Source organism: Myotis lucifugus, unplaced genomic scaffold, assembly GCF_000147115.1.
Source record: "Myotis lucifugus unplaced genomic scaffold, Myoluc2.0 scaffold_116, whole genome shotgun sequence".
In the NCBI taxonomy this organism is placed as follows: domain Eukaryota; kingdom Metazoa; phylum Chordata; class Mammalia; order Chiroptera; family Vespertilionidae; genus Myotis; species Myotis lucifugus.
Genome location: NW_005871164.1, coordinates 3631756 through 3654669, shown reverse-complemented (window position 1 = coordinate 3654669; position 22914 = coordinate 3631756). Strand labels below are relative to the sequence as shown.

The following is a 22914-nucleotide window of genomic DNA, read 5'->3' as shown; positions in this document are numbered from 1 at the left end:
ACTATTACAAACTACGAGAGTCATGGCAAGAGGACTCAGAAGACAATACAAAGCAGCTCCCTCTGGCTAAGGAAGGGGCAATTTGAGAACCAGTAAGAAAATAACTGAAATATATTGAACATATCAAATATGTTTCAATCAATGACTTCATAATGATGATAAAGTGTACAAGTGAATGAATAAATTATAGTCCATAGTGAAGATGCTAGGAAAACAAGAGAGAAAGAAAAATGATTTTCTACACGAGCTATCCCTCAGAGTAACCAAATACCAGATGAGGAGTAATTTCTCTTCACAGAAGTATTCCTGAAAGATTAAGAAGGAACCCAGGCACTGATCATCAAGGACAGATAACATCACAAAAAGAGAGATAACCAGGCATCAATGTGCCTCCTGACAGAAGGACAGAGTATCATCCAGGGAGTGAAGCACTCTTACAAAAAAATATTAAGCCTGACTCAGATCAAGCCTCAGATCTAACCATCAATTTACAGGAAATACAAAAGGCTGGGAACCAGGCTATACAACAACGTGGGGATGGAATAAAATGCAGATTATAACAAATTCTCTAAGGCACACAAAGAAGTTCCTTCAACAAAAGTCACAAGGAGGGAAGTAAAGAGATGAGGGGAACCTAAAATTAAAGAGAGATTTTAGAGATACCAACTATTGTAATATATGGTTCTTACTTGAAAGTCAATATAAATAAATAAACTTTGATTTACAAGATAGCCTAGAAAATGTGAATACTAACCTGATATTTTATGAAATTAAGGCATTATGTTATTTTTTTATATGAAATGGTATTGGCAGTCATAATGGGAATAGTTAAATATTTTAAAAGAGTCTATTTTAAAGTTACTTATTGAAACATTCACACATGAGATGACATTTGGAATTTGCTTCAACATAATGGAGGGTGGAGATTATTAATGAAATGAGATTGGCCATGAAACAACAATTACTGAATCTGAGTCATGGGCACAAGGGGGTTCGTTACACCCTTCTCTTTCATATCTATTTGTAATTTTCCATATTAAAGTTACCATATTAAGTTTAAAACATAAAAATTTTACAATTATTTTATTGGCATACAAAAGAAATTACAAGAGACAATATTTAAAAGTTTGTTAAAGAAAAGCAAGTTGGAGATGAAAGCACTGAAGCCTCTATCTGCCACATGTATTCCAAGGAGCAGAGATGATGGTTTGGGCTTTGGCAAGTCCTGTCATTTCTAATTTTTGTACGGTGGAGGCCAGCCCAAGGAGTGGCAAATATAAATGTTGTAGTACCTGAAACTTACGAACAGGGGTGTCACTAAAAAGATAAACTTAGGAGAGGAGAAAGGTTGCCGGGAGAGAATTGAGAGATCAGTTAGGCTTACTGGTCTATAAACTCAGGACTTTTTTTTTTTTAAAAAAAAAAAACCTTTTTCTAAGGATGTCTTAGAATTCAGGTAATAAGAGCAACAAAAACACAGAGATGAAAAAGATACAAATAAAGGCTGAACTAAAAAAGGGAAAAGATCATAAATCTCTCCCCCCACTTCCTTTACTGCCAAGAAATATTATCTCAGAGAAAGGGAATTTCCTATTGCAAATGCTAAACATTTAAAAGGTGTGTGTTGGTGTCCTCAGGCAACAGTCTAGTGATATTTTTCAAGTACTCCTGACTTGTCCCAAAATGTCAGGTATGTGTTTTTTCATTCAAGTTTTCTCCTGCAACCTAAATAGTCAGTTCTTTGTTGCTGCTCACTTTGACAAATTAGTCTGTGCAACACCATTTCCAAGTTATCTTTAGCAGCCAACACAGCCCATAAATCCAAATCATTGTGCTGGTTATTAGGATTTCATTTCATGCTCGCATTCACAAACATTTAAGCTTTCAACCTTTGCTGTTGGGCATTAATCTTGGCATTAATCAAGAGATTAAGTATGCTGAATTTAAACTCAAGGTTAATAGCATGCTCAGCCAATATTAGTTTTACATATTGCCAAGAGAGAAAAGAAAGAGGCAAAGACCTTTATGCCTGTTGTCCATGCCATAGAAGAAATAGACTGATGAGTAAGGCATGAAATTGCTTCTTTGTTTCTTTATGAAGGAGTCACACACACATGCATGCATACTCACTCATTCAGTCCAAATTGGCATTTGAAGCAACAGCCTGTACACATCCTAAGATCCAGCAATCAATCATTGGGCAATTTGATTATTTCAGAGCAACTGTAATTGCAATGGCAACAAAAATGCTTTAAAAAAAAAAACCCAAAAACTCAGCACAAACAAATTAAGAAGTCTGGAAAGGTATGACGATTGCTAGCTGCTAGAATAATTGTATAAATAGAAAAAAAATGTCTGTGTGTCTAATATATCAGAATCACCTATCAATATAATATCAACAGGGGGAAAGACATTCATTCTAAATTTCATAAAAGCTGAAAGCAGTAAAAGGCTTGGCGTAGGGCTAAGTTAATATACTTGAAACAATGACAGAGTAATTACTTTATAGGGCCTTGTCTCTATAATGGAAGTTGTTACATGGTTCACAAAAAAAGATACAGAAAATGAACTGCCCGATGATCTGGAAATGCAAGGTGGCCTAATTCATTCAGTCCCACCACCTGGAATGACTGAGCACATGGTTTTCATGAGTTATCCTCAGGAGAATCGGTGCCGTTTCTTTCATGGTGGGTAAGGTATCAAAATTGTGAGTATTTGAAAATTAGCAATGAAGACTGATTCATGGGAACTAGGTAAATGAGAGCTATATTTCAAACACAGATGCATTTGAGCATAGAACTGAGTGCAAAGCCAATGGCAGCAAGTCACCTAGCTGAGTTCAGTTGTACTCTGACATGAAGGGGCAACAGTAATGAAAGTGCAGAAGTACTGGGCAACATATCCTCCCAGAGCCTCTGTGACTGTCTTTCTATTACTCAGAATCGGGGAGAGGTTTAAATGACATTGTGTATTTGAGGTGTCTGGCGTATAGTGGGGCTGAATAATGTTTTATTCTTTTGCGACCCAACAAGGGTAAGGACTAAACTTTTATTACCACATCCAGTCCCAAATAAAGTATTACATAGCAAGCATCTGTGGAGGCTATGTAAGGGGAAATGGCTTTACTTCCTGGAATTTACCAGAAATGATTTGTAGACTACAAATTGGCGAGGGTAAAGGTAGTTTATAATCCTATAATTCAGTGAAGGTTGGCACACTGAGACACCCAAGGGAAAGACAAATGAAGGAACAGTGTCATCTCCTAAGACTGGTCTGAATCCAAATGCTTCAATTCAACTGGTGACTGACTATATGGGAGGCATTTTATTTCATGTCCTTTTTTATCTGTTAAAGTTCTGAAGTTAAACATAGAAGGAAACAAGAACTGGCTTTTCAATAAGTATTAAGAAAAGAATAAAAGTCACTGGTACTCCTGTTGATCAAGTACACATCAAATGAAGATGTCTCTCTTAATCATTTTTTCCAAATACAAGAGAAACCTGGCATATGATACAGGTTAAATGAAGAAGCAAAGTTTCAAGAAATCAAGAGGAAAAAAATGACAAAAAACAGCATCACAAATCCTTAGATGTTGTCCAGAATTTTAAAAATACTAGAATGAAATTAATTGGCTTCAGAAAACATCTCTAATAATTTCATATTAACAAAGATAGGGGTGCATACCTATTCCCTTCATCCAGCTCACAACCTGAATCAAACACAAGTGTCCTATCCAGAAAAAAGAAGCCCGTGGGAACGGCTAAATTTCTACATTACCAGAAGTCAAGGAATCTAAAATTAAATTAGATTCTGGTGAATGAGAACCAGAAATTGATTCTAATTCAGAAATGAACTTAAGGTCCCACATAAAATGTCACAAGCATGTGATGCCCCACAATTGTCCTAAAAAAATAACAACAATAAAAACCATAGAAATATTATAATGGGGAATGAATGCGATATACTACTTATATTTGTCTGACAAGCCATAGAATAGAACTAAAATGAGAATGTACTAACCAAGTAAGATTATAAAAATATTTACATAAAGCTATCCATGTTAATCTGAATAAATGTTAAACCCAGCTTGTTACTCTAACTGATTTTTCTCTCAAAGCTAGAGCTTGAATCAAGTATTTTTAGTATACTTTACAATTCTGGATTTTCTGTTCCTGTTTGAACTTAGGAAGCAGCCTAGCCTCAAGGCCCAGTTGACACCAACCACTCAGTGAACAGGAATTCCATTTCCAAAAAAGCCCAGATGGCCAACTCAAGAATGCTGACCATAAACATCCATATTAAGGCCTATGGGGAAATGTCCTGCACAGCCTATACATACTGCACGTCCAAAGCCCCTCCCACTAATTTCTTTGTTCTGCTTTCCCTCTCCAACCTGGTAAAAACCCTAGCCTGCATTGAGATGTTAAGATGAGTTTTGGAATGAGGGTCCCTCATCTTCTCAGGTTGCCGGCACTTGAATAAACTTCTTTCCTTCTCACCAGCACCTATCTCACGAGTTTGGCTTTTGTTGAAATAGGCAGCCAAACCTGGGTTTGGTTATAGTATCAGTTAGGTTTATTGTCATTTATCTGGCAGGCCCATATACACTCAGGAATCCTCAAGGTCGGATCCTTTCAAAATAAACAAACAAAATAAAAACTATTATTTTACAAAGGAAGAAGCTGAGACACAAAGAGGGTAAGTAACTTTTTCAAAAGCATAGAGTAGAGAAAGAATCAGAAATACAAGCTGAAGTCAGGTATGAGGTGCTCTGTAAGTCAGTACTTCCTATAGCAGTAGCCATGTTGGTGAAATTCTCCTCTTAACTCTTATAGGGTACCTATTGAGATGCTATGATAAAATGAAAGTTTTAAAAGAACAGAGTTTCAAAGTTATTTTCAGGTTAAAACACTGAAAAAGAAGTCCCTAGTTGTCTTCCCAGAAGAATTATTTCCACCCTCCTGATTAAATTACCTGCACCCACTCTTCCTCTTCCATTATACTCTTAAGATTATGAATGCATAGCAATGTGCCAAGAAAATGAGTTCTCAGTAATTGTTGACAATCAATGCATATCATAGCTATTCAATAAGTGCTCACTGAACTGAATTCAACTGAACAAAAAGAAAAGTTCAATCATCTGCATTAGAAGAGATTGGAATAGAACCATTTCTCATCTCTGAAAGGAAACACCCAGGCTCCACTATTAAGTATATATGATCTATTAGGTCTCTCTACAGCTCTGTCTGGTCCACATCCTCGCAATTTACCTTCCCTGGAATCTCACTATTCTCTCCTCTTAGCTACATCTTCCCTTTAGGTGAGCGAGAATAGGGTGGCGGTTTCAAAGGAAGGGAACAAGGTCACAAATAATCACAGTCCTTTTCCATCTGGTCCATTCTCTCACACCATCCGAGAAGGCAAAAGGCTGGAGTGGGAATGTAAAATCCTCTACCTTTACCTCAACAACTCACCCCAGCATTCCAAACTCTCAAGAAAGCATGAAATTAGCTCAGCTTGTCAATCAGGGAGCACAGTTGGACTCTAGCTAAATTCTATCAAATGGAAGGGGAAGAAAACTTTGGAAAATTAAATTGAACGAGGAACCTTTTTCTCAGGGCAGGCAAGGTGCTTCTAATGACTTCTCACTGGAGGTAAGTTCACCAGGGACCCTGGCCTTCCTCCTCAGGAGAAGATGGGCCTCAGGCCACCTAAGCTAGAAACATTCCAACAAGAGCTACAGAATCAATTTGCCAGCAGCCCGCTAATGAGGAGCATCACACACCCAATTCCCTGTGCTTTTAATTTCCAAAAGGTATTTTAACTGTCATTTGATCTGAGGATTCCCAGGATCCCTGTAGGGTGGCCATGCGGCAACCTGTCAAAAAACAAAGTCTGCCTGGATCTTACAGAGGCAAGAGAAGTGAAGGTGTAGGAAAGGGACAAACCCACAGAAGCCAGGGCCACATGCCCTGAAGCCCTATTGTTTGGCCTCTATCCCCTAAAGCTGTCCCTGTCACTTCATGACACAGAAAAGAGGCACCTGAGTCCCACAAGAAAAACTATGGGAAAGCATTTCATTTGGCCTCATAATAGGGGCATTCTCCTCCTTGCATGGCAGCTCCAGGGAGCAGTTATTCACGAGGGGTCAAAGGGCAACTACATACAAAACTGGGGGAGAGAATAAAGAAGAAATGGCAGCCGAGAGCCTGCCAAGTGCACATCCTCTGAAATTAGCCAGCACCATTTCCATAAAGGTGGAGGGGAAGCCAGCGAGTTTTGATTTCCTACTCAGTTCTTACGTGTACCTTGCCTGGGATAAAGTCTTAACTCTATTCCGCTACTTTATTTTCCTAAAGATGACATAAGATCATTAAAACATGTGGTCTATAAAATGATCTGCAACTCTTTAAAAAACTGCTATTCAAATTGAACGGGACAAGTAAAAATGAAATTCAGATAAGAAGGAGAAAATTAACTCATTCTGTAAGTAAATAGCTAATTTTGCCAACAAGCACAGGAAAAGATGCTCAGCATCACTAATTATTAAGGAAATGCAAACCAAACCACAATGAGATACCACCACACCCTCATTAGGATGGTTACTATAAAAAAATAAACAAAAAAACCCCCATAACCCAGAAAAAAACAAGTGTTGGTGAGGATGTGAAGAAACTGGAAACCTCGTGCACTGTTGGTGAAAATATAAAATGGTGCAACCACTTCGGAAAAGTTTGGAGGTTCCTCAAAAAACAATAAGGAGATTCACCCTATGAGCCAGTCATTCCACTTCTAGATATATACTCAAAAGAACTGAAAGCAGGGTCTCACAGTTACGTGCACACCCATGTTCACAGCAGCATTATTCACGATAGCTAAAACGTGGAAGCAACCCAGTGTCCATCAACCGATCAGTGGATAAGCAATATGTGGTATATAATACAACAAAATATTGGTCAGGTTTAAAAAGGAAGGAAATTCTGACACAGCTACAACATAGATAAATCTTGAGAACATTATGCTAAGTGAAATAAGCTAATCATCAAAAGACAAATAGTGTATAATTTCACTTATATGAGTACTTGGAGTAGTCAAAACCATAGCAAATGATGGGGCTGGAAAGGAATAGAAAACTACTGCTTAATGGGCACAGTTTCATGTTTGCAAGATGGAGGGTTCTGGAGGTGGATGGATGGTGGTGATGGCTGCTGGGCAATATGAATGTATTCAATGTACACTTAATGGTTTAGGATATTACATGCATTTTACTGCATTTCTTTTAATGAGGAAAAAAATTAGTTAGCTAAACCTGCTTTTCCCTCAAAGAATAAAAAGTAATCCTCCTAGGGCCGTGGTCGGCAAACTGCGGCTTGCGAGCCACATGCGGCTCTTTGGCCCCTTGAGTCTGGCTCTTCCTAAGCCTTAGGAGTACCCTAATTAAGTTAATAACAATGTACCTACCTATATGTGGGGAGCCGATATAGGGTTAAGCCTCGGACTGACCTGTTGGCAAAGTCACAAACAGGTCTTCCGAGTTAAACAACCCAATCCAAGAGGTGGCCTCTGATTTACACACGCTATCATTTAAAAAATAAAAAAGGGGGAATTTGCCGGAAGCCAGTCCATCCTTGCTGCTTGACACAGTCACTGCAGGGAAGAAACATCTGCACAGCATATGTTTCAAGGGACCTGGCGTATATGGCATACTGTTCTTAATATGTTTGCTCCCCTACTTAGCGCTATGTGTTTTAACCAAGGTCACCTCTCTGGAAAAGGTTGTTTCCCCAGGTGGGGATTTTTCCCCGGAGTTAGGGATTAACAGGACTAAGGAAGGGAATCAGTAAAACCCCTTAACTAAGTGCCAGGCAGGTAGTTAATCACTTTAACTATGAACAACCTTGGAATGGAGATAACAAATGCCTTGACCTTTGAAATAGAATGGATAGGATTAAAATCAAATGGTATAAATACAGATGTAACAGGACAATAAAGGGAGAACCTTGCTATGCTGATCAACTGAACACTGCCTCTGTGTCATTCCTTCTTCGCCGACTCCGTCCACACCTTTGGGGAACCCCTGGACCTGCTGGGGCTGGACCTCAACACCTATATAGTTTAAGTTTAAAAAATTTGGCTCTCAAATTTCAATCGTTGAACTGTTGATATTTGGCTCTGTTGACTAATGAGTTTGCCGACCACTGTCCTAGGGGGCAGAGGAAAGTAATGAAGAAAGAAATCACAGGTCTATCATGTAAAAACATTAGCTGTTTTCAAGCTCTTTGAATTCCGGGCGTGGCTGCACAATCTGTTAACCACATCCATCCACCCCTCCTAAGCCACTCACCTCACTGAGGTAAATAAAAAAGGAGCAGGTGGACCCATCCACTCCGTAGTCTGCGTAGCAGGGATCCGAGCGCCACATATCTTTCATCCACTGAAACAACAAGAGCCAGGTAAGAACACCTCTGAATGGCCCCTTCCTGGTGACCCGCCCACCTGCTGATAGAGGAGAGGGCATAGGTATGGCTCGAGCTGTGGCCTAAGCTCAGTCGCTTAGCTGAGGTCAGGATGACAGATGCTGAGCCCCTGCATGATCCACAGATGCACTGACCTGAGCTGGGCCTTGGCAGACGTGCTTAGTTAGAGTGGAGAGAGGCCGGGGACACACCAGGCAGTGAAGCCCAGGAGAGGCAATGGCTAGGAGAGTTTTATCAAGAGCAGGTGCCTAATGGGACCCTGCACCCAAATCCCCTCTGTGCAGAAAGCTGGTGTCACCAGCGTAGCAGTTTCTTTTGGGAAGAGGACATGAATGAATGCGGGAGTCCCAAAAGGAGACCATGTGAACGTTTCTGGGGTTTGGTCTCCCGCTCCTAACTGTACTCCAGAACCGAAACTTTTCTCTGGGAACCACTGAGCAGGGGAGTGGTCTCCCCAAGGACAGGCCATATAAACAAGGTTTTTAAAAATGTTAGGATCATGGTCAAGTGTCTCTGGGTATTCAATTGCAAATGCAAATATGATGTTTAAATGACAACCTGGAGACCTCAGAAGTGGGGCCCCAGGGATGGGAGAGAGATCACCTGCTGGAACCTGGGGACATGAGGAAAGGCTGCTTCAAAGACACAGAAGGGGACCAAGCTGGTCCAGGCTCTGTCAGTCTGACCAGTTAGAGCCACTGTTGACTACTCCCATGGAGTTGGCACAGCAGGGAAGAGTTGCCATGGCCACAGCCCCAAACAAGCAGGACTGCAGCAGCCCTTACATGACTCCCTTAAAGGGCTCGCTCTCCCTTTAAGGAAGGGCATGCAGAATGAGGACGATGGAAATAAATACACATCACTTGACCTTACCTTGATTTTCCCCTCACAGTGGGGGTAGCCATCCATAGGAGGCAATACACATTTTTCTTGAGCTCCATTAATGATATCTGTAAAGGATGAAAAAGAACAAAGGATACCATGAAGTTTATGAAAAACAAGCCTAACATCCATGCTGTGACCCATGTAACCTCCAGTTGGCAACAGGTCTGACCTGACCTGAGGAGGCCCACCTACAGCTGACCAGAAACCTATGATGTGTGTGGCCCAGCTTGAAAGGGTGAGCTACACCAGTGGTCGGCAAACTGCGGCTCGGCAAACTGTGGCTCGTGAGCCACATGCGGCTCTTTGGCCCCTTGAGTGTGGCTCTTCCACAAAATACCGACTTCTGCGCATGGGCCACGAAGTTTCAATCGCACTGTACATAGTATTTTGTGGAAGAGCCACACTCAAGGGGCTAAACAGCCGCATGTGGCTCACGAGCCGCAGTTTGCCGACCACGGAGCTACACCAACCAGAGGGGCTGCTTGGAAATCTGCAAGTGGGAAACTGAGCAACCAAAGAAATAGGGAGCAGGAAACACAGCCATGGGCCCCACCAGGTGATGCAGACAAACTGAGGTAACGAGCAGCTTCATGAAAATGGGTGCTCGAGCAGAGGCAGCCAGCAGGAGAGAGGTGAGCAGAACCCATGTGGGGGGAGCAGAGAGCCCTGAGACACGTCTGTGATGTAGAGCCTCTTATGGACCCAGTCCTTAAATTGCCTCTAAGATCTCCTTACTGCTTCAAATATTTCCTCACCACAAGCTCCCTTTCTACTAGCTAGCCCAAGTGCATTCCTATTCCTTGTAACTACAGAGTAAGAATAAAAAGAATGCCTTTAAGAAGCTTTCCGTTTAGTGGTGAACAACAGATGAATAATTAAACAGCTGAGCAGCATGATGGACACCATGCTCAGGTAGGGCAAGGGCAGGACGCCCACCCCACCCTCTAAGGGTCAAAGAAGGCTTCCTGGGTCCAGCACAGCTTGGCTGAGGTGTGAAGATGAAGTAGGAGCAAGTCGGGTAGGGACAAGGTAGAGATGGTGATCAGGCACCGAGGTGGTTCCAAACGCAGGGGCCACCCTGATGGAATGACAGTGTGAGGTGCGGGGAGGTCAGACAAGACAAGCAGGCAGGGCCCAAATCGGAAGGCCTCAGCACCAAGATCGGGACCCTGGTCCCTGTGCCAAGGGTGGGACAGAAAGGCTTTGAGGAGGGAATGGCTGGGTCAGACTTTTGTGTAGGAATGACCACTTCAGCAGGACAGCCCTAAACCTACACGCTTCTCTTTTTGGACCTACTATATTTTCCAGAACTGCAGGGAAAATGTCACCATTCCTTATGCTGACAGTTTTTCATCTACAAAAAGTACTAATGATAAATTAGATCCCAAGCCACAATACCATTTGACAATGGTACACAAGTGGTGTTGGTGGCTGCTGGGGCTGAAAGGGGGGTTTTGGTGGTATCTCTCCCTTGAAAACCAGTTCTTTTGATAGTCTGAAGGAGAGATTTTTTTTTAGCTCTTGATTCAGTGTTTTCAATGAGCATTCCACTTGCTAAGAAGGATAACTAGAACATAACACCAATATCCTCCTTATCATAGATTGGAGGCAGTGCCATTTAACAGTCAATATGGAAGGTACTTAGCTTGTCGAAGCCCCTGTCTCCCCCATCTATAAAATCGGAATAACCATACTCTGCTTCACCCAGCTCCCATTTACTAAGTTAACACTCAAAAAGTCCGGCACTGCTAACAACTGGTACACAGACCAGAGCCCACACTTAGAAGCTGGCATTTGCTACGCAATCGGACACAACTTTCACTCCCCACATGCAGGAAAACGTATTTCGAGTGCACAGTCTCTGGAAGCACTCTCTCTCTCACTTACACATAAGGGAACCGCCGGCTCCAGAATCCATTTATCGAATAGCTGGTCTCACCAAAGAATAGGATGCTTCTCCATACCTACCGCACCCATCACTAGCTTTAATTCGATTTTTCTGTGACACATTTACGAAGCAAAGCAGCGGCAGAGGTCCCAAGGAATGAAGCCCGGTCTAGAACAGCTGGGAGCGGGCAATCGGACATTTAAGGAGACACTTAGGTAAAATGCCCCCTTTATCTACATGCTCTCCCAGTTCCGATGTTCAGAGCCAGAAGTCCACAAAACTAGAAGCTGCTGAGTTGGAGGTGTGATGTGTGGGGTGAAGAGAAATTACCGGGGGGTAGAAGGGACGAACAGGTCCATGAAGGTAAGCAAGCAAAGCATATCTGCCGACAGTGTGTGCCCTCCTCATCAGGAGTCATGTCAAGGGGAGGCAAACACTGCCCGTGAAGGACCAGATGGTAAGTATATGAGGCTCCGCAGGCCACACGGTCTGTCACAGCCACCCACTCTGACTTGTACCAGGAAGGCAGCCACCGATGATGGGAAAGAACTAGCCCGGCTGTGAACCAATAAAGCTGGACTTACAAAAGCAGGCACAGACCCCCGTGTCTGCTCTGCCGAGAGTTCCACAATGAGGAGCCTCATTTCTGCTAAGTCCTGTTGAAAGGGCCTTTTCTAGGACACCTGTCGGCATCCTCTGCCAGGAATGCCCTTCCTCTCACGCTGTGTGACCTCCACCCTGCTGCACCAGCCAGAGCCTTCCTTCTGTAAGCCTTGCTCCACACCACCTGGGAAGAAGCAGTCCTACCCTCCTTCCCATGACCAGGCAGGGCTTGGTGCTGCCCTCCTAACATCTCCCCTGGCTGTAACAATCACACGGTTTTCTCTTCCTTTGCCCATTGCCCCTCCTTGAGGACTGTATGGGAAGGTAATGCCCTTCTGCTCCTCCACCAGGCACTGGGTAAGTACTGCTTGGCGGAATAAACAACCCCTGCTCCACCAGCACCCTGGGCCTGACTCTGCTCAGGGAGAACTGGGTGGAGACCCCTGCAGGAGCAGGGCTCTTACTGCTCCTCCACTGGCAGCGTGTCAACTATCCAACAGGGTCTCCTGTGCAAGTCCACTCTCTTATGATGAATTTTCTATTTAGTTCCACAGTGATGGGTGTGAATAGACAATGACTTCCACAAGCTCGGTTTACAGGCTTGAGGCTCTGCTGTAGGAGAGATCTGTGAACGGGAGAAGCAGGCAGTGTCCGCCTTCCCCGTGAGGGCAGAGCTGCTAGGAGTCCCATAACTGGTGGCCTGACAGGGTGCTCCCCAACTCCCAGCGCCTCTCAGAGAACAGCTCCCCATGTTGTTTTCATCACAACAATAAAGACTCAACAAATTATGTTCTTATTAGTTTGTGTCCACAGAGCACTGTCCCACCTGTGGAAGAGCCTCCGATGCATACTAGTAAATTTGGTTAAAAACCAAAAATTCAGGTTCATGTCATGCCTTTCAGGAGCGATTTAGCTTCCTGTACACAGGCTTCTTGAACAGGAGAAGACGGGATTCTGCAAGACAAGTTACTAGGATCTTCTCCCTGCTATCCACCCAGAGCTCTACAGCATCCTAGTTTTTCCTTTTTAACAGTGAAAGGGCATGGAGGGGTGGGGGGCGGCGCGGGGAGGGGGTAAACAATGAGGCTCAGCTCTGACTACTGATTGGGTTCAGTTTCACCCCTCACTCACCCACAATGGCAACTTGCACCAAGAACTTCACTTGGGTATTGATTCTACGGTGTTGTCAACCAGGCATTACCTGAACGACAGATGACCTAGATATGAAAATCCTGTTGTTTAATCTATCACTAATACCACACACTGTAGGAGGGCACAAACCCTGGGTTTAATCCAAGAGGACACATTTCCTGTTCCCCACAATGCCTGCTTCTGGAAGGACACGTGCACGGCAGGAGCAGGCACAGCAGTCGTGTGTGCAACAGATCCACAGCAGGGCTCCTGTCCAGTGTGGAGCCAGACTCTCCAACAGCCCTAAGGTCTGCACATACACTGAGACACATACAGAGAGAGACAACAGCATGGCAAACACATACCAGGAAGCCACGGAGACAAAGAGAGATGGAATCAGACACACAGTTTTCTTACTTGTGCTTTTCTCTGCCTCTAAGGAAGGAAGGAAAGTGGGGACAGAGGAGGGCAGGAAGGGCAGAGGTGATGGGGTCTCAGAGGGGCAGTGAGAACAGAAAGGGTGATACAGGAAAGGAAGTAGCCCGGCCCATCTGGCTCAGTAGTTGAGCATCAACCTATGAACCAGGAGGTCACAGTTCGATTCCTGGTCAGGGCACATCTTGGGTTGCAGGCTCCATCCCCAGTGGGAGGTGTGCAGGAGGCAGCCAATCAATGATCCTCTATCATCATTGATGCTTCTGTCTCTCTCTCCCTCCCCTTCCTCTCTGAAATCAATAAACAACAACAAAAACAGAAAAGAAGGTGAACGATGAAAACCTCCCTCAATAAATCACCTGCCTTTCTGAAGTGCTGTCACACTGTACACTAACCTCATCCTCCTGAAAAAAGAAGATAGTTAACTATCTTACAGTTGGAAAAGAGAAACTTTAAAATCCTCAGCATGTACTTTCAAACTCAGCCTGCAGTCACTGGGAACATACCTCCAAAGCCTGCTGCTTGCCATGTGCTGAAATGTCAGCGCTGTACCCTTGAAAGACAAGGTCTGTACCCACAAAGTGCTCACCACACGGTGCTGGAGGTGGGAACACATACAACAGAGCGAGGCCCACGTCAGCAGACCCCTCCCCATGCACGGCGTTCGGGACGGCAGGACAGCCATCCTCAGTGCAATGGCCCAGTACCCAAAACAGCACCTGGCACACTGGGGACTTCATCTATATATATAAAGAGCCAGGAGCCATCACAACCGAACAGATGACCGAATGGACGACCGAACAGGCTGAGTGGGGCGACAAGGCCGGCAGGGGGGTTAGTGGGGGTTGACCAAATGACTGAACAGCAGGCTGTGTGGGGCAACCAGGCTGGCAGGGGGGGGGGGCAATGAGGGATGATCAAATGACTGAGCAACAGGCTGCACGGGGTGACCAGGCCGTCAGGGGGGTGAGGGATGACCAAATGACTGAATAGCAGGCTGTGTGGGGCGACCAGGCTGGCAGGGGGGTTAGTGAGGGACGACCAAATGACTGAACAGCAGGCTGTGTGGGGCGACCAGGCCGGCAGGGGGGGGGGCAGTGAGGGGTGACCAGGCCAGCAGAGGGGTGTAGTTAGGGGCGACCAGATTGGCGGGGGGGGCAGTTGAGGGTGACCAGGCTGGCAGGCAGAGGTGGTTAGGGGTGATCAGGCTGGCAGGGGGGCCAGCAGGGGCGATCAGGCAGGCAGGCAGGTGAGCAATTAGGAGCCAGTGGTCCCGGATTGTGAGAGGTATGTCCGACTGCCAGTTTAGGCCCAATCCTGAGGCCTAAAGGGGTCCTGGATTGGAGAGGGTGCAGGCTGGGCTGAGAGGACGCCCCCCATTGCACGAATTTCATGCACCAGGCCTCTAGTATGTTTATAAAAAGAGACTCCAACAAAACGTGGCTGGCAGTCAGGTGTCCCCTGCAATCCCTATCCTACCAAGAGGGAGATGAAGCAGTGCTTATAAGTGAGCCCCACACAGAAGACAGCTGTTTCAGAGTGAAAGCTGACCCTGCCAAGACAGCCTCCCTTGCCAAGGCTCACCTTTCTGTACATTAATTACAGCAAAGGTAACAAGTGTATGAAATGGCACTTCTTTATAAGACTTGTAGAACACTGTACCAATGACTTTTTATTTAGAACTGAACAGGCATCTGATAGGTTAAGGGTGTCTGATTCCCTCATCACCACTATTTTAAAGAGGTGGTGGGAGGGAAGTAGTTAAAAAAACTCAGAAATCTCAAAAAACAGGACCGTCTGTCTACTCCAGTAAGTTTTAGGAAACTGAGTTCAGTCTCCTCACCCAACTCCTTTGCCAACAGTGAAGATAACCATCTTCCTCAATGAGGGTTCAATTAAACCCAAAGGCACCCCACATATTTCCTCTCAGAAGATAAAGGGTCCAGCAATTCTGTTTTGTGTGTAGGACAAGGTGGCGCTTCCCTGGGAACACCTGAAAGGAACATGCAGGCCCGGTTATCAGATGGCCCCTGGGAGCGCCCACGGGAGCCCACCCCAGTCCCAGGCTCCCACACCAGCTGGGAACTGACTCAGTCTCTGCGCTCGGCCTGGACCCTGAGCTCCCCTAGCACCTGCACCAGCTGCCTGGTGTCAGGAGTTAATCACAATAAATCGGACAGAAATCAGCCCTGGTGAAATATAAGCTCCCGTTAAAAATGACCTTACCAGCCATCCTCAGCTTGGCCGCTACTCACTTAGGGCCACTTTAAATTGGCGGTATGAAAAAGATGATTTAATTTCTATAACTGAGTCAAGCACACATGTCCCAGTGTCAGGGCCCACCAATGGAGCGAGGGAGCCACGTCGGTCCGGCAATGGGTGAGAACCAATCACAGACCCAGGGATGCATACTGGGCACCTTGAAAAGAGTTGTCTGTATTTCATAGTTTTTGTTTTGTTTTAACCTAAGAAGCTGGAGATGCAATCATTGTACCAAAATTGTTTAGAGCTGCCAGGGACTTCTGAAGCCATATTAGTAAACCATTCATTTTTCCTGATTCATAAAATCAAGGCTTAGAGACATGAAGTGCCTCGCTCACTCACTGATCAGGCAAAATTCCTTAAGTGCCTTCCGTGTACAAAGCATTCTACAAGTTAACACCAGGCTTCTGTCTTCTGAGTCAAGATTATTTCCACTACACGGTTTCTAGGTATTAAAAGGCACACCACTACCATCACCACCTCCATGTACTGCACTGGAGGTCTCACTTATCAACAATGAAGAATGAAATGACAAATTCTCACTCCTCACTAAACAAGCACCTCCAAAGGCTTCTGCACTTGTTATAAACTTGGAGCTGCAGTACTGCCCATGGACAAATACGGCCATAAAGGAAGTCAGCAAGAAAGGCACAGTCAATGTACGTGGTTTCACAATTATGCACAACTTTTCAAGAATGAAACTGATGTATAAAAAGAATGAAGTTGTAAGGATTGCCACAAACACACTGCCTAGGATAATCAATGTCATAAAATTTCAAATGACAGTAATAGTCAAATAACCTTAGATTATTTATGCTTTCCTTACCCTCTGTCATTTACTTATTTTTATTTTTTTTGCAGAGGGTATGACAAAGGAAAGCATACATAATCTAATATTAATAAGCCAGCATTAGTAAGATTTTTCTTTTGTCAGTAGACTAGAATTAAAAAGAGGACCTACGATTAAGATTCTCAGTAGAAGGGAAGGGTCCATAAGAATGTTGTATACACACAGACACCTCTCCATTCTGATAAACCCCCAGGCACTACTATTAATAAAAGCATGTAAGAGTTCCAGGAATGTTCAAGCAGGAAGGTTGGTCATCTCACACCTAGACACACACATGTGTAGCAGGTAGAAAATGGGTGGGGTTAAATATCTGCTGCAGACATAAAAAACACACACAAGAAAACCTTACCATCATTAGTCATCAGGGAAACGCAAATCAAAATAATAATGAGATACAACTTCACCCAGTGAAAGGGCTACGATAGAAATTCAGGTACTAACAAGCTCTGGCAATGATGTGAAGAAATCAGAACCCTTAAATACTGTTGGTAGGAATATAAAATGGTGCAGCTATTTTGGAAAACAGTTTAGCACTTCCCTAGAAAGTTAAACAATTACCATCTGAACCAGCAATTCCAAACCTAGGTATACACTCAAGAAAATGCAAAACTATGTCAGCACAAAAGTTCACAGTAGCATTATTCCTAAGGGCCAAAAGTTGAACAATGGAAACAATCCAAAATTTCATCACTGGTGGATAAATAGACAAAACGTGATCTATCCGCACAATGAAATATTATTCAGCCATAAAAGGGAATGAAGTACTGATTCATGCTACAACATGGATGAACCATGAAGAAATTAATTTAAGTGAAAAAGGCAGTAACAAAAGACCACATATTACATGAAATGTCCAGAATAGGCAAATCTATAAAGACAGAAGTAGATTAGTGGTTGTTTAGGACTAGGGAAAAGGGAGGCTGGAAGGAAGGTAATGATAGTTAATAGGTATGGAACTTCGTTTTGAGGAGATAAAAATGTCCTAAAATCGATTGTGGTAATGGTTGCACAACTGTGTGAATATACATAAAGCTACTGAATTATACAGTTTGGATAAATAAATTGTATGGTATGCAAATTATATATCTCAAAAAAATAAAAACCCCCACAAAAAAACCTTGTCACTGGTTCATTCAACAAATACTGCACCTAAATGAGCATCTGCAAACAGTGTGTAGATAAAACAGGTGAAGGGATTAAGAGGTATAAACTATTAGTTTTAAAATAAATAAGTCATGGGATGTAATATAGAGCATAGGGAATATAGTCAATAATCTTATATAGTAAAATCCTAGGTGGCATCATGTGCGACATCACCACAAGATGGCCACCCTCACATCGCCACAAGATAGCCATCACAAGATGGCCGGCAGGGGAGGGCAGTTGGGAGCAATCGGGCCGGCAGGGGAGAGCAGTTGGAGGCGAACAGGCCAGCAGGGGAGGGCAGTTGTGGGCGACCAGGCTGGCAGGGGAGGGCAGCTGGGGGCGACCAGGCCTGAAGGGGAGGGCAGTTGGGGGCGACCAGGCTGGCAGGGGAGGGCAGTTAGGTGAGACCAGGACTGCAGGGGAGGGCAGTTGGAGGCGATCAGGTCGTCAGGGGAGCAATTAGGCATCAATCAGGCCAGCAGGGGAAGACAGATGGGGACGATCAGGCTGGCAGGCAGAAGTGGTTAAGGGCAATCAGGCAGGCAGGCAGGCGAGCGGTTAGGAGCTAGCAGTCCTGGATTGTGAGAGGGATGTCTGACTGCCAGTTTAGGCCCGATCCCTGTGGGACATTCCCCAAGGGGTCCCAGATTGGAGAGGGTACAGGCTGGGCTGAGGGACACCCTCTCCCCCCCGCTACCCCCGGTGCACGAATTTCGTGCACCAGGCCTCTAGTATTATAATAACTTTTGTGGTGACAGATAGTAACTAGACTTATCGTGGGGAACATTTCATGATGTACATCATCACTATGATGTACACCTAAAACTAATATGGTCTCCAGTTATGATAAATAGACATACCAGTCATTAAGCAGGAAGAATGCTAATTTTATACATCAACAAGGGAAAAAGTTCACCATTGCCATATTTCCAGAAAATACATATATACATATATATTTCTGTACATAATATTTTGTAAAATATGTTTTTACTGACTTTAGAGAGAGTGGAAGGGAGAGAGAAAGAGAGAGAGAAACACTGATGAGAGAGAAATATCCATCGGCTGCCTTCTGCATGCCCCCTACTGGGGATCGAGCCCACAATCCGGGCATGTGCACTGACAGGGAATCGAACCCAAGTCTTCTTGGTGCATGGGATGACATTCAACCAACTGTGCCACACCTACCATGGATGTATATAATGTTTTTAAAAATAATATACAGTATTGACACATTCTGACGCATCCTCAGTGGTCAATTTAGATTTAAGAAAATATTCTGAGAAGTAGGTGGCAGACATTAAAAATTCATGATTATACCTGCAAAACTATATCATATTCTCACGTTAGGAGCCTGAGGCAATTTTTACACCTGTTCTCCTCTCCATAAGCAAGGTAGGGCATAGCCTTTTCCAACTCCCCTCTCCTCCATGCAGAAAGGGACAGAAACACTATGTAGCTGTCTTACTATAACAATGAGGAGTCCTGGAACCTGGAGCACACACATCTTTCTTCACCCCCTCAAACAACAAGGGGTTCAATTTTTCTTCTAAAACTCAGTTGAGTTAAGCACAGCTCACATATTTCTGTCCATTCTTATCAAACTGTCAGAGGTGCTTGTGCTGTGGTTGAATCTTGTTAAGGAAATTAGAGAAATATATACAGAGTGAGTGAGTGAGTGTGAGTGTGAGTGTGAGAGTGTGTGTGTGTGTGTGTGTGTGTGTGTGTGTGTGTGTGTGTGTGTTCCCTTCTTGAAACAGAAGAAGAAAAGAAAGAAATATGGAATCAATAACTGTACAAGGCAGGCTGTATCCCCAAGCTATTTTCATTGTGCAAACTGCCAAGAATAGCTGTTATCACACAATGCTGTTTTGAATCACCTGTCACAAGCCTTTATGCAGCTGCAGGTAAAGGACAGAGATTCTAACAGGCCACCCAGACACCACCAGGCGGTGAGCAAGTGCTTTGATCACTCTCTTAATAGCGATCAAGATAAATTTTTGTTTTCACTCTCATATGAACTGTGTTTTTCATTTTGTTGTATTTGTTTGCTTACAGCCTCCCCCCTCCCTTTTCTAGCATGGAAAAATAAACTGTAAGTTAATTTATAATTAAGATGACACCCTGATAATACGTTTTTGGTACTAGAAAAAAGAAGTAGAGTGAGAACAAAAAATAAAGCTGGTGGCATAGAATATAAAGAACACCCAAAAGTACACCAAGCCCAAGTACAGCAAGCATACATTTGAAGAAAGGCTGAGAGCTACGTAATTTTTAGGTCTCATTTGATTTACCCAGAGTTGCATCAAATCTGCAAGCCCAGTGGCATAAAACATACATGCTATGCCTGCTAGGTATATCCTTGGCTAGGAATGTCTCTCAAAACCCAGGTTGCCTTGTAACTTAACTCCTTTTATCTCTCCTAGCCCTTCCTGTGAAAAGAAAACATGCCTGGTATTAAGACATTTGGACCCTGGTATCAGCTTGTGAGGTTGAGTGCGTAATGTGCATATTCCTAAATGATAAGTTTACCCTGGGATGCTACTCATCTACTCAACAGAAAAGGCTAGCAAATGTATGAATGCAAGTTCCTGATAGTATGAAACACAACAGTTTTCAAACGCCTGGACATTTGTTTATGGAAGGGGCCTGTTCCTAGACCAGGCTTTGGTTTTAGAGTCAGATCCTGAGGGCTCTGATCCTGGGGGTGGAGTTACTACCTGAAGGTCTTCACCAGATATCGTTCCACCATGTTAGTATCCAGAACACACTGCCTCTCACTCCTCTCCAGCCACGCGGTCCAGGGCAGAGGGAGAACTGTCGCTAAAAACTCACTCTCCTTGTCAACCAAGAAATGGTTATTGTGTCAAAAGCAAGGAAGAGCCAGTATACATACCAAAAGGCAGGAGAAAGTCAAAGCTGTGGTAAGAAATAACCCAGATTGTTGACCAGGGCAGACTGCTGAAGTGCACTACTTGTGTGAGAGCTATGTGATTAATTTAACACGGGAATCTTTATCAATCAAAGCTGAGAAATTATACACTGGCAATGGCAGAGAAGCTCATACTGGAATGGTCTTCCCACAGATAATACTGACAATAAGACAATGATCTCCCCCGAAAGAGGAAACTGCACTGGGTAAGATCCTCATTTCATAGCATGGCCTTTAAGGGGAATCTGGCTTCTGGGTGGAGGGAGGTTTAAGTAGAAGGTAAGCAAAATGCTACAAACTTAGAATTAAGTTTGGGCAATTAGGATGGCTAGAAATGGAAGAAGGATATCTCCAGAAAGTGGGAGCCAGAGAAGGGAAACCCCAAATCTGCATATAAACTGCCTTAAAATCCTTGAGTGACCCCATAACTAAGCATTTTTAGGGGAGACTCCAAGGACTCTAAAGGTGTTCAGAGATTCAGCTATTGTTCACTGTGGGGGAGTTAGAGTTTGCATCCTGACAAGTCACAGGGATTTGGTTAACATTTCGACTTTCCACTAAAATCCCAGAAAGGCCTTGCATCAGTCCCCAGGACTTAAGATTTCCTAAGACTAGGGTGGAAACTTAAACAATCACATCCAACAAACGATAAAATCACGTCTTCATAAGTTGAAGGTGTTTAAGCCAGTAATTTAACTGTCTACTAGAACAAAAATCAACACTCTTCAGAGGAAGATAACAGAATACACACATTCTACAAATATAGTATTATAATGTCCAATATAAAATAATTACTAGACATATGGAAAAACAGAAAAAATGTGAACCAAAATCAAGAAAATGAATAAACACAAATACATCCCAAAATGATGTAAATGTTGAAATTGACAAATATTTTAAAGAGTTATTATAAATATGATTAAAGAAAAGGAAAGGACAATTTAACAAAAGAAATTCCATAACTAAAAGTTTATCATCTAAAATGAAAAATCCACAGAATAGAGTTGACAACAGTTTGGAGATGGCAGAAGAAAGAATCAGAGAACTTGAAAAAATGAAAATTATTCAATCCGCAAAACAGAGACAATAAAAATAAATATTGGGGAGGAAAAATGAACAGAGCCTCAGTGGCCTGTGGGACAACATCAGGTGAACTGTAGATGAAGTGGTCCCCAGAGATAAAAAAAAAAAGAACATGGAGAAGAAAAGTACTTGAAATAATAGCCAAAACTTTCCAAATTTGAAGATCATTAACTTCAGATCCAGTATCTCAGTGAACCAGAAGCCAGATAAATACAAAGACAATTACATTTATCATAGTCTAACTGCTAAAAGCCAAAGATAAAGAGCTAATGTTTAAAGCAGCCAGAGAAACATCAGATACATCCCATAGGAGGGTACAAAAATAGAAATACCACCGAATTTCTCATCAGAAAAAGATGAAAGCTAGAAAACAAACAAACAAACAAACAAAAAGTCTCTTTTAAGTGTTAAAGGAAAACTGTGGTCAACCCAGAATTCTCTACCAGATTCTGTACCTTAAATAATTTCTGCCCCCAAAAGCCATTTTCAGGTAAGAAATGAAGAGAGAATTCGCCACCATCAGACTTACATGGCAAGAAAAAAATAAAGTTCATTGCGATGAAAGAAAAATGACATCAGATGAAAACTTGGAACTATAGAAAAGAATGAAAAGCATCGGAAATATTAATATACAGGTAAATATAAAAGACTATTGTTTTTTCCTTCCTTTAATTTCTTTATTAATTGACTGTCTAATGCAAAAACCATAGTAAGTTATAGTGAGGTTTAAAATATTTGTAGATGCAAGATATTTAATAACGATAGTACAAAGGATGAGGGACTAATGAAATTAAACATGGAGTTTATAATACTATCTCTAGCAATAACTCTTAATTGTGATTTTCCCTTGGCTGCATCAGACACAATAATAACAGCTTTATAGAAAGTGCTAGTGGCCCAGTGCATGAAATTCGTGCATAGGGGGGAGGGTCCCTCAGCCCAGCCTGCACCCTCTCCAATTGGGGACGCCCCCTTGGAGAATGTCCAATCACTGGTTTAAACAGGCAGTTGGACATCCCCCTCACAATCTGGGACCACTGGCTCCTAATTGCTCACCTGCCTGCCTGCCTGATCACCCCTAAGTGCCTCTGCTTGCCTGCCTGATTGCCCCTAACTGCTCTCCCCTGCCAGCCTGATCTCACCCCAATTGCTCTCCTCTGCCAGCCTGATCTCGCCCCCAACTGACCTCCCCTGCCGGCCTGATCTCGCCCCCAACTACCCTCCC

The 22914-nt window shown here is 43.4% G+C and overlaps 1 protein-coding gene across 1 annotated transcript in view; it reads right to left on the bottom strand.

Annotated features, from left to right (window-relative positions):
• The window catches only part of MGAT5 (mannosyl (alpha-1,6-)-glycoprotein beta-1,6-N-acetyl-glucosaminyltransferase), a 215181-nt gene that overhangs the window by 134079 nt on the left and 58188 nt on the right, over positions 1-22914 (bottom strand). The window contains exons 3-4 of the mRNA XM_023757865.1: positions 9351-9427; positions 8345-8434 (exon numbers count right to left, since the gene is read on the bottom strand). Coding sequence (XP_023613633.1) covers positions 8345-8434; positions 9351-9427 — 167 coding nt within the window. The remainder of the gene's footprint in view (positions 1-8344; positions 8435-9350; positions 9428-22914) is intronic.